The sequence below is a fragment of the Zalophus californianus genome, chromosome 2 (genome assembly GCF_009762305.2).
Source record: "Zalophus californianus isolate mZalCal1 chromosome 2, mZalCal1.pri.v2, whole genome shotgun sequence".
Lineage (NCBI taxonomy): Eukaryota > Metazoa > Chordata > Mammalia > Carnivora > Otariidae > Zalophus > Zalophus californianus.
In genome coordinates this window covers 167,692,564-167,703,808 of record NC_045596.1, presented here as the reverse complement: position 1 = coordinate 167,703,808, position 11,245 = coordinate 167,692,564, and the positions used below count along the sequence as shown (strand labels likewise).

The window sequence follows — 11,245 nt, the reverse complement described above, 5'->3', positions numbered from 1 at the left end:
GGAAGTCTGGGAAGCTGATAACATTTTATTTCAACACAGGAAACAACTGAAAAACAAGCACAGTTTCTAATTTAATCTAGACAGAAGGACACTTGTAGATTTTAAAACTTCTCTATAGCCACAAACTGGATTTAACACAAACGTGTGTACATACACACACAGACACACGAATAAACCTACCAAATATGAAGAAACAACCTGAATCCAAAGTGCAAAGGAAATCCAATTTTTCATTAACACTGCCTTTCTCAATCAGTTTTTGAGGTTATACCACATTTGGCCAGGGTTGGTAGATGCGGAGGATGAGCATGGTTTGTAAGTCAAATTCAAACTGACAACTGCAGATTGTCACGGAGAAATACTAGATTCTCATGATCACCCTGGCAGTGGTCTCCAAAAGCTTTCTGACTGGGAGAAGGTTTCTTTTATAGGACAGATCCTTCAGTAACTTACAGAATTGACCTTCTTACCCATGCTCATCCTCCTGCCAACATTAGTGATTTTGAGTCTGAAAGCTGCCAAAGTGTTGGTATTTTTAAAGAAAATAGCTTTTGATGGGGTTTGTGAATATCCTGAAGGAGATTTTTTTTGGCAAGTATGAGATGAGGCAGGATTTGTGGCTTAGAGTAGTATCTTATTTTCTTCGCTAAGATTTTAATTTGTTTTCCAGATTTTTCTTACAAGTTAGGATTTTTTTTTTTTTAAATATGGCATCTTCTTAAATTCTATGCAAAACTTTGTTTATGTGCATTTTTTCCTGGGGAGGGGGTCAGTTTCTTTACGACCTCCAACAATTTAAAAAATACTATATATTTATAGTACAGACATTATGAATAAGAATCTACCAATTATTACTGTTACAAACAAGGTTAAGTTCAATGTGGTACAGAATTTTCAAGACAGAATAATCTTTTAATTTTTACACATTCACCAACCATTTAATAATATAAGAACAGTAATCATAATAATCAGGGATAATAAAGCTGAAACTTTTAGAAAAGCTGCTTCATAATGATAGAGCATATCCAGTGTTAATTTAACTGGGATTCTTGGTTCTTTAGGTCAACTATTAGGAGACTAACATTTGAGTAGTTCTACCTTGATTGTTTCTAGAATTTATCCCGAATATCGGGCTCTTAGTTCGACTTGTCTGTAAAGTCCTCCTTTTACTTAAATTACAAAGGATGGGAACTAAGTTTCTCCGAACTTATAATTCAGAACATTTCCTTTTATTCCCAGTGATTTGGGAATGCAAAAGCTTGGCTGTCTCTTTTTCCTGACAATGGACTCTGGTAGTCCACAGCGAGAGCTTCTGGTACCATGTTTATTTTGAACGAATGTTTTCTTTTTGCCCCCATAAATCACATCCTGACTCCACCCAATACTCAGTAATTCTGTCCTTTAAGTAAGAATCTTTTTTTTTCCCCCCCAAAGGTACGAGGCTTTACAACTTATCTAACATAATTGTGAATAGTTTTATAGTCAGTTGTAGATCTTTTTTACCAGCCTACAACATAGGCTCTCTGAACTAGTAAATAATTAATTTTTAGATGGGATAACCAAGAGGATAGCTTAACCCAGACATATCTGATTATTGTTGGGCTTTCAGAATATAATTGAAATGAAGAAATTATTGTACTGCATATACTGCCTCTGGAGCATAATAATGATGTAACAATAGGGTTTATTAGTAGAATGGTTCATTTCAAATGCCTAGCTTTTAGCAAAACACAGAATTTCGAGTCTCACTTTACTTATTTTAAATAACAAACAGCATTCCAGGTTGGCAAATTTATTCCACAATTTAAATTCAGAAAGTCAGAATTTCAGTGTGTATTAAAATCCACGGCCATTTTACTTCTGCTGAAGATTTTCACTGGTTCAGCTTCAGATCTCCTCTGCATGAAGATTCAGGGTCACAAAAGGCACAAGGCTAAAAATATTCACTTTGCTCATCTTGTTGGGTCCACTTGCTCCAAAGTATTGACGATACAGCAATGTACAGAAATACAGTATGGAAACCCCTCTGCAACTTACTAAGTTAGTCACTAGCCTTTATATTTTGTATGTGAGGAAAGGTACACACTTGATTCCCAAACACTGTTTGCTTGTCATTTCTAGTCTGCAAGGTAAAATTTGGGTTGAAAACCCAGAGTCCGAAGAAACTTCCTAACCAAACTGATTCCCTCCAGGGATGGAAAGTAATAACCAGGTCTGCTATCAAGGAAGAGTTTTGAGCCTGTAGGAAGATATGCCTCTCTGGGCCATGACAACAGCTCTTTTTAGTAAACAGTGCACCAATTGCTGCCATCACTTGGCATCAGCCCTCCAGTAATAAGCAAAATAAGGTCAACAAACCACCAAATCCCAAGTCCTCCAAGTGTCAACAGCTTCCCTACTGCTGTGCCAGTGTGTCCCAGACAGAAACGGTCCACTCCGAAACATCCCAGGAAGAAGGAGTAGAGTAAAGTGGTTATGAAGTAGTGTCCCGTATATCTAGACAGAAGGAATGAGAAGGAAGATGTTTACCCCATGAAAATTAAAACACTTAGTGACTAATGAATTTAACATAAGCGAAAAGATGGTGCAGCAGTCCTTCTGTGGCCTCTTATCCTCCCCAAAAAGAAAATCTAGAGTTGGCCTGGGCTCTCAAAAGAGTACTACCTAGGACATAAAGAAAGGAAAAAAATAGTTGGATTGGACAAGAAATAATCAAGCACATATGCTCTGTAGGCATCCTGGGAGGAGTAGAGTCTGGGCCCACATCCCTCCCTGACTCAGGCTCCTTTCCTGAGGCTGCACATCTGAATACAGTTCTCTAAGTAAATGCCGTCGTCTTTCCTCAGATGAACACTGATCTCCATATACCCTTCTGTTTTGTGGCAACTAAAAATGAGGTTTCTTCAATAAGGACTTAGGTCTTACATACTGCGATAACACTCCATTGCAACTGCTCCAATATCGTCACTAAACACCACAGATTCTCCATTAGCAACTGATATAAATACATTCGGTGCCTTCCAGCAAAATTTACAGAAATGACCCTAATTCTTTAAGATAAACTTATTTTCCAGAAGAGAGAGCCACACTTTTCATAAAACCTTTATTCCTCTGGGATGCCTGAGTGGCTCAGTCAGTTAAGTGTCTGCCTTCCACTCAGGTCTTGATCCCAGAGTCCTGGGATTGAGTCCCTCAGTGGGCTCCCTGCTCAGCGGGGAGCCTGCTTCTCCCTCTGCCTGCCACTCCCCGCTTGTGCTCTCTGACAAATAAATACAATCTTTAAAAAAAATAAAATAAAGCCTTTATTCCTTAAATATTAAGGCTATTTTTACAGGATTTATGTCTATCATAGGAATTTTGGAGCTAGAGCAACTGGTCCAACTCCTTTATTTTGTAGGTGAGGGACGGAGTCTCTGGGCTTCCACAGGCACTTAGCTAGTTGATGAAAGAGACATTTAGAACTAATGGCCTCTAGGATCTTAAGTCCAGTGTCCTTTCTGTTTATAACCACATCGCCCCTGTCCATGGATTATGCACAGTAGTAATCATGTTGCCCCTTTAACACTTAAGATAAAGAAAAAGTCACATCATGAGATGACGAGGAAAAGAGCTCTACCTCTATCCAAGTACCAACTACCCCATTCAAAGTAACACTTACTTTATACAAGGTTTATTTTCCCGTAGGAAGGTCCTAGGACTGGCACACTCAATCCCATCGAGGGCCCGGCACTGGACAGAAGTGTGTTCCACGTCACTGTAGGCCTGCCCACCAAACTGTGGTATAACAACCAAAACAAAACAACCCAAACTCACCAAAGTTACACAAAATAGATCTTTATATTCATTAATAAGAGGTGACTTAGGACAATAATTATACTAACAAAGTTGGGGTAAAGCTGTGTTCAAGAGCAAGGAATTCAGTGATTCAAGTGATTTTAAATTATTCCACCCTAATTGTATGTTGTTTTAAATAAACTTTTTCTTCTTTGTGACTAGCTTCTTTAATATAGTGAAAAAATTTATAATCAGTTTCATTAAATGCCACTTAGAATAGATGTACACAATGTTTTAATTATTCTATATTTACAGGAAAGAGCACATTATTGAGCATTTGGGAATGGGTATTTAAAACGTCAATGTGTATTAGAGGGTTGTTTTATATATATTACAAATGAATATAATTAGGAAAAGACCTCAGAATATCATCTGACTCAGAACTTTTTAGTTTGTGAATGTGTGATTATCAGATAGCTATAGTACATTTCTGTATAAGTTTAAATTTCAGCAAAAAATTTCAGAACAGGGGCGCCTGGGTGGCTCAGTCGTTAAGCATCTGCCTTTGGCTCAGACCCTGATCCCAGGGTCCTGGGATTGAGCCCCGCATCGGGCTCCCTGCTTGGCGGGAAGCCTGCTTCTCCCTCTCCCACTCCCCCTGCTTGTGTTCTCTCTCTCGCTGTCTTTCTGTCAAATAAATAAATATTAAAAAAATTTCAAAAAAAAAATTTCAGAACAGGACCTCTTACCATTTATGTAACTGAATTCTAGCAGAGAAAGCACAACTGTACATTCTCCACTGGTACCTTATTAAGTACTTCACTATTATTTTCATTGGTGCATTCCTCAAAGGAAAGGGAGTTGGAAATCATACCTCCCCTGGGATTCAGGTGCCTGAGTACTGGTCCTCTAGGACTTCTGGGGAAAGTGGCAGTTCGAGTGGCCTGACAGGATCAACTCAGTTTTTAATTATAATGGGCAAAAGTAGGGGCACCTGGCGGCTCATTTGGTTGAGCATCTGTCTCTTGATTTCGGCTCAGGTTGTGGTCTCGGGGTCATGGGATCAAGCCCTTCATCCATGCTCCACACTCAGCAGGGAGTTTGCTTGAAATTCTCTCCCTCTGCCCCCCTTCCTGCCTTGCTCTCTCTCTCAAATGAATAAATAAATCTTTAAAAAAAAATAAAATGGGCAAAAGTAAGTGATCTCTATACAATGCTAACTCAAACCTTCAAAAGCTTCTTTGATAATTATCAACAGAACAAAATCTCATTGTATTGAAAATATATATATACTTTTTTATAAAGATTTTATTTATTTGACAGAGTGAGACACAGCGAGAGAGGGAACACAAGCAGGGGGAGGGGGAGAGGGAGAAGTAGGCTTCCCGCTGAGCAGGGAGCCTGATATGGGGCTTGATCCCAGGATCCTGGGATCATGACCTAAGCCGAAGGCAGACGCTTAATGACTGAGCCACCCAGGCGCCCCGAAAATATTTCTTTACACATGACTGCAGTAAGAGTTGCCTTTTTGGTCTTACTACTTTCAGGTTTATTCCTGTCTCTGATTTAGTACAAACCATATTTTCCCATAACTCTCTTACACCTGATTGAATCTTGAATTGCATTATGCAGCATGAGGAGGAGGTACATGAACTTCACTGGTTTTGGGAAGACTAACTGGGATGTTATTAATGGAACTGAATGGCTTTTTTCCATTCCAAGAGGCCATTGTTACCAAAGGCTTCTCCTTGACTACTATAACCTCCTACAAAGGCAGATATTAATAGACCCCGTCTATTTCCTAAGGACATGGTGGAAACCGCTTGCCTTGTGAAAAGAAAGATCATTGGCAAAAGGAGCTTTGCCCCAGATACATGTGTAACAAAGATACAGCTCAGTCCAATATTGGTTTTAGAAAGTGCATAAGCCTTTCTTTGTTCTTTTAGGAAAGTGCACGCTTGAAGAATAATGAGGAGGTGACATAATAGCTTTAAATCAGTCAGTCTCAGCTCAAAGAACCAAAGACAGGTTGGTCTGTGCACCTGGGTAGTTTTGGGACAGACATTGCTTCTTCCTGAGGAAACGAAATGTCTTGTTCAATCACTGATGCTGGCCATGCTGGAAATTTCCAGTAAGTCATTCTAATGAAGTCTACAAATAGGTAACTTCATACCCCTTATACTTTTTTGTAACAGCATTTAGTCAGTACTATTTCTCTATGGAAGAGTTTGCTTATAAAACAAAATAAAAACCCACCTTGAGACAACCATAACCGAGTTCCTGGGATGCAGTTGCATTTCCAACATGATCCACTGGGTCGTCACATTCTATAAATTCATCAGGTCTGTAAATCACCAGTAAGATCATGACCATCATTCTCATATGGTTTTTGCAAATGGCTGTTTACGTGTATATAATAAAAACAGGCAAGAGATTTCTTCAAGTTTCTTAGGGTTTAATTCTGACGGATCCCCAAGGTAAGAGATGCCATCAGTTAGACTGAAGAACAGCAGGTCAAATAGGCATCCAAATGATCCTTTTATTGGGGAAGGGGAGTGCTTCTGGTTCTATTTCTACATGGATTCTACTTCTCCCATGGCTTTCTCCCTTTCCTAGGCAAAGAGCCACAAGGCTATGGGAGCAAAATTGAAGCTAAAGGATTCCCAGTTCTCTTTGCATTTCCCAAACGCCTTTTCTCATTGACTAAAAAGAGATGTTAAAAATGCAGAACCGTTGGTTCTGCAACGGTTAGGATACTGCAAGAAAGTGCCTTGTAGGCAAGGACAAGTAATGTACTCTATTTGTGCGTCATTAACTAGCACCTACGATGGATTCTCCTTCGTTAAAGGAAGCACGATAGAGAAGGCACAACCTCGTACCCTTCTTCCGGAGACTATATGATGTCACTCCGCCCTAGTTCTCCTCTTTTGGAATCCCAAAGGATCTACCACCGACACACAAGGTTTTCCCCTGCATGGGTGAGAGGAGTGAGAAACCTGTCATGAAATTTACCTCCCGCGTGTTGACTATCAGGTCCTCAGGTGGAGAGCGTCTGAAAAAAAAAAAAAAAGCAGCCTCCCTTCCCCCATCCCAACACCCATATATCCCTGGCCCCATCTCCAACTCCGCCTCGACGACTGGATAGCTTACAGGTAAGAGCAAAGGATGACTGGAGAGTGGGGGTCGCCATATTCCCAGCTCGGAGCGCCGGCGGAGCCCTCTGGGTGGGCGGCGCCAGCGGATGTGAGCTCGGGTTCGGCGGTAGCGTTGTGCGAGTGGCTCCGAGAGACACAGTGCAGCAGAAGTAGATTCCCCAGCAGCAAAGCCGCCTGGCCGCACAGAAGTAGGTAACTCACCGGGCAACCACCTAGCACCATCTTCCCGGGCCCAGTGGCTGAGACCCGACCTCAACCACAAAGCCGGGCCGGCACATCCGACCCAAGGAAGCCCTGCCTGGTCAGGCCTCTCCGCCGAGCCTCACTCCTCGCCACCAAGCAGCCAATGGGCGCGCAGCTCGACGCTCCGCCCAACACCCGCAAGCCAATCAGGAAAGGCTGCGCAGGGGGGCGGGGCTGCCCTTCATTTCTGCTCCTTAATTCCGCTTCTGGGTCTCGCGCTCCACCTTCTTTTACTCCTAGTGCTTCCTCCAATCAGGTCCTTCTACGCCCAAAGTAGGCGGGCCTGGGAGCAGAGAGGGCGGGGCGTGACTGACAGTGGGCGGGGCAGCGAGTGTGAAGGGGCGGGGCAGGCTAGTGAGGGTTTTAGCGGCCGGGACAGAAATCCACTTCTCCCGCCGGCGACTGGATTTTTCTCTACGTCAGCGTAGGGAGCGCGATGTCGGGAGCGAGCTCGGACCGGAGCCGAGTTGCGTCAGTGCCGAGCGCGTGTTCGTCTCGGGCGCGCGCATCCCGGCCAGCTCTGGGGCCCCGGCAGGGCTGGGAAATGATGGAGCAGGCGGAGGCAGAGGCGACCGAGTGTTGAGTGGAACCTGCGGGATCTGCCGCGATGGGATCGGGCGCGGGCTCGCCCTTTGGGGTCCTTCGGCTCCAGTGGCTGCTGTTGTTTGGCTTGATGGGCCCAGTTCTCGGTGGGGCTCGGCCAGGTGGGTGTCCGCCCCCCAGGGACCTCTGAGATTTCTGTTTCCTAGGGCTGGGACGCCCCGAGTTACCCTATAGTGCCTGGGAGCGGAGGGGCCTGGCTGGCGACCGGACCTGGGGTCGGGAGGCGGAGCCGCTTCAGCTTGTGTGTGGAGAGTGCTCGGACCCGAGGCTCGGGGTCTGGCGCCCCAAACCCTTCTTGGCAGTGTCCTCCTGCCCGGTCCCTTTTCCTCCGTCTCCGGCTTGGCAGAGCCTTTTGCAGTGCGCCCCACCCCCATCTCGCTCAAAACTGGGTCCCCCAGACTCTCTTGGGACTTCTCTGGGACCGACTCAGACCTTAGGGAGTCGGCTGAAAGCCTTGGAGTCTGAATGCGCGCCGAGGGTGTGTTCTTGTTTAAACTGCTTTGAGAAATGGAGCTTGGTTTTGCTTGTGAAGTTAATGTCACTTGGAAAGAGACCGGGAGATGGAACTTTTGCTCCAGGTTATCATAATTTGAAATTTTGACGTTCATTTTAATAGCGGAGTCTCTAGTATGTCCACCGAACTAAATTTAGTGATGGAATAAAGGGGGTTTCTCATTTGTCTTGGGCCATTTTGTTGTTACAGTAAAGAGTACTTATTTTTGGAAGGGAAGTGCTATGTTTCTATAGCCAAACAGTCTTTTATCTGCATTTTTACAGGGTTCGTAATACCGTAAATCCGTAAAAATAATCCCTGCTCTGTTTAAATCACGGGATTGTGGTAAGAATTAAATCGTTTATGTGAGATTGCTTTTGAATTGTGAAACTGCCTTGAATATGTAAGGTTTTTATCCTGGAGATGCCCAAACCTAGTGGAAACAAATTGCTAACACTCTATAGCTTCTTTCTGGAAACGGCTTCGTTTATTTTGGCTTTTGCATTAAATTATTGTTTGCATGGCTCTTATTTTCTTTATTAGCCGTGAAGTATGATGGAAAATGAGGGTTTTTATTAAAGATTGCCTTGAGAGTTGCTCATAGGTGATGATGGAAGATTTCCATGTAGGACAGCTGACCTTCAGGAAACTAATTACATTTTTTTGTATCTTTTTTTTTGCAATTAAGTAAATTTGCCTCATAGTCGGAATTTTGAAGCTCTAAATACTGAAAGTTCATTGACTGGGAAGACACCATATCTTTTCTGGTTGACACTGTTTTTGCTGTGCTTTTCATAGATGGTTAACATTTACCAATCTATAAGGTGAAGTATAGTATACATTTGGAGTTTTAGTAATCCATGATTCTCTGTTTGCAAATACAAATAAGACTATATTTTTAATGTTAATGTATGTATTATTGGATACTTGCATATAGGTGAATGGAAGATCCTTAGGATTTTTTTTTAAATTTTAAGATTTTATTTATTTATTTGAGAGAGAGAGAGCATGAGAGAGCACGAGGGGGGGTGGGCAGAGAGAGAGGGAGAAGCGGACTACATGCAGAGCAGGGAGCCCCAATCAGGGCTGGATCCCAGGACCCTGGGATGTTGACCTGAGCTAAAGTCAGATGCTTAACAGACTGAGCCACCCACGCCGCCCTAGAATATCCTTATGGGTTTTAACCATGGCGTTAACAGTTTATGGCCAATCCTTCATTTAAGTGTGGGTATGCTTTCAAAATTTAGTCAGTATTTATCGAGTTCCTGTAAAACACCTTACTTAATGCTTATGGAGGGGCATAGGGTGACCAAATGTGCAAAGTCTTTCTGGGAGATGTATAAAACCTTGGGGGAGGTTTATAGTATAAGTGTTATTTGAACTCATCTACATCAGGGAATGTTCAGGTCAAAGGATATGAGTGCATTCTAAGAAAAAAGAGTTTTTGCAAGAGTGTGGAGGGATAAAAGAACATGACTTGTTAGGGAATGAAGAGAATATCTGCAGGTGGTCTACATGAAAGGGAGGCAAGGAAGAAATACCGCTGGGGAGAGCCTTCTATGCTAAGGGGTTTGTACTTTACCCTGTAAGAAGTTCTTTGGGCAACAAGGTTTTTCAAATACAATATGACATAACTAGATTTGTGATTAAGTTAACTGGCAAAGCAGTGGAGGACAATACAGGAGGGAGAGACTGGAGGCTGGGAGAGACCAGTTGAGAGGCTTTTATAATAGTGAGCAGTGAGTCAACTCATGTTTCTCTAGGGGAATGTTCCTCCAAAATCAGCTGACTAAATTTTTGCAATACAGGATGTTTAAAACATGCAGTGAAACATTTTCTGTTAATGAGGAGGAATTTGAGGACTCTGTAAGTACCACCCACACATTAGTTACACTAGAAGTTGAATAGGTTTTGGTAGGATCTTCACTACCATTTATAACGCTCTGTCAATGAGGAAATGCAGTATAAATTCCAAAGGGCTGACAACTTACAGTAAACTTAAAAAAAAAACAACAAAAAACAGAGGCTGACAAAGGTAACTTTATATCATTGTGAAAACATAACAAAGGAATTGGGTATGAAACCTTTTCCAGTTTTCTTTTTTAAGGTAGTAATTATGATGCAGACCTAGAATTTTTTTTTTCTTTTTTAAAGACTAGCATTCTAAAAACATTGAGTTTTAAAGCTTACTCATGGTGAATCACTATAAAACAAACTACATAGTAAGAAAAGTCCATTCTAATTTTGTTTTGGGTGCCAGCAAATTATTTGAATTTGATATCTTTGTGTTTTTGCCGTAAAGGAGAAAGCACTCTTTTAAATTTAAAGGTAGTTTTGCTTTCCAACTTTTAAGTAAAAAAGAAAACATCTATAATTGAAATATATACAAAATAAGTTGCTGGATTCCAGACAATTTTCAAAAAGCATTTTAAATTTTATCTCACCAAAGTTGACTTTATATTTGTTTTTGTTAAAAATCCTGGTGTACTATAGAGTTTCTCCGAAGGTGCAACCTCTAAGTGACTGAAAACTTTTTCCTGGAATATGCACAACCTCAGATATAATGACATAGATAGCCTCCTGATATTTTTTTCGTTTTGATATGTAGTATATCTCAGAGTCTTGGAGTTATGCTATCCTTTGAGTCAGTGCTGTAGGACTGCCTCATCAGTAGATCTAGTCCTCCTGGTATCACTTAGAATTGTACAATCTTTTTTGCATATGGAGAGATTATTCTAGTTTATTTCTCATTTTGTGACATTGTTATTTTAGTCAAATCATTTTTCTGAAGTGATCATGTGTGAGATACTGCTTGAATCAGACCTTTTAAGAATGAGTTAGGAAACCTGAGAAGCTCGCTTAATTTGGTTAGTTTTTAAGTATGCAGTATGTTTTTGTATTTGTTTATGTTTATCGTAACATAAGAATTCGAGTATCTTAGTTTATAAGAAGTAAACATGATGCCACCGCCAGACAT

General features: G+C 41.7%; 2 protein-coding genes across 2 annotated transcripts in view; one reads left to right on the top strand and one right to left on the bottom strand.

Annotated features, from left to right (window-relative positions):
* Positions 1-5: 5 nt before the first annotated feature.
* On the bottom strand, positions 6-7,255 carry TM2D2 (TM2 domain containing 2). Its single transcript, XM_027600384.2, has 4 exons — positions 6,925-7,255; positions 6,031-6,118; positions 3,659-3,774; positions 6-2,496 (listed from the first exon to the last, which is right to left on the bottom strand). The coding sequence occupies exons 1-4, from the start codon at positions 7,149-7,151 to the stop codon at positions 2,283-2,285; spliced, it is 645 nt and encodes a 214-aa protein (XP_027456185.1). The 5' UTR covers positions 7,152-7,255; the 3' UTR covers positions 6-2,282.
* A 91-nt stretch (positions 7,256-7,346) lies between these two features.
* The window catches only part of ADAM9 (ADAM metallopeptidase domain 9), a 148,153-nt gene continuing 144,254 nt past the window's right edge, over positions 7,347-11,245 (top strand). The window contains exon 1 of the mRNA XM_027600385.2: positions 7,347-7,876. Coding sequence (XP_027456186.1) covers positions 7,780-7,876 — 97 coding nt within the window. The 5' untranslated portion in view covers positions 7,347-7,779. The remainder of the gene's footprint in view (positions 7,877-11,245) is intronic.

Coding starts and splice junctions, on each gene's coding strand:
- TM2D2 (XM_027600384.2), bottom strand. CDS start 7,151: ATGGTGCTAGGTGGTTGCCCGGTGAGTTACCTACTTCTGTGCGGCCAG. Junction 3,775..6,030: donor TCGGTTATGGTTGTCTCAAG/GTGGGTTTTTAT, acceptor GTTATACCACAG/TTTGGTGGGCAGGCCTACAG. Junction 2,497..3,658: donor GAAAATAAACCTTGTATAAA/GTAAGTGTTACT, acceptor CCTTCTGTCTAG/ATATACGGGACACTACTTCA.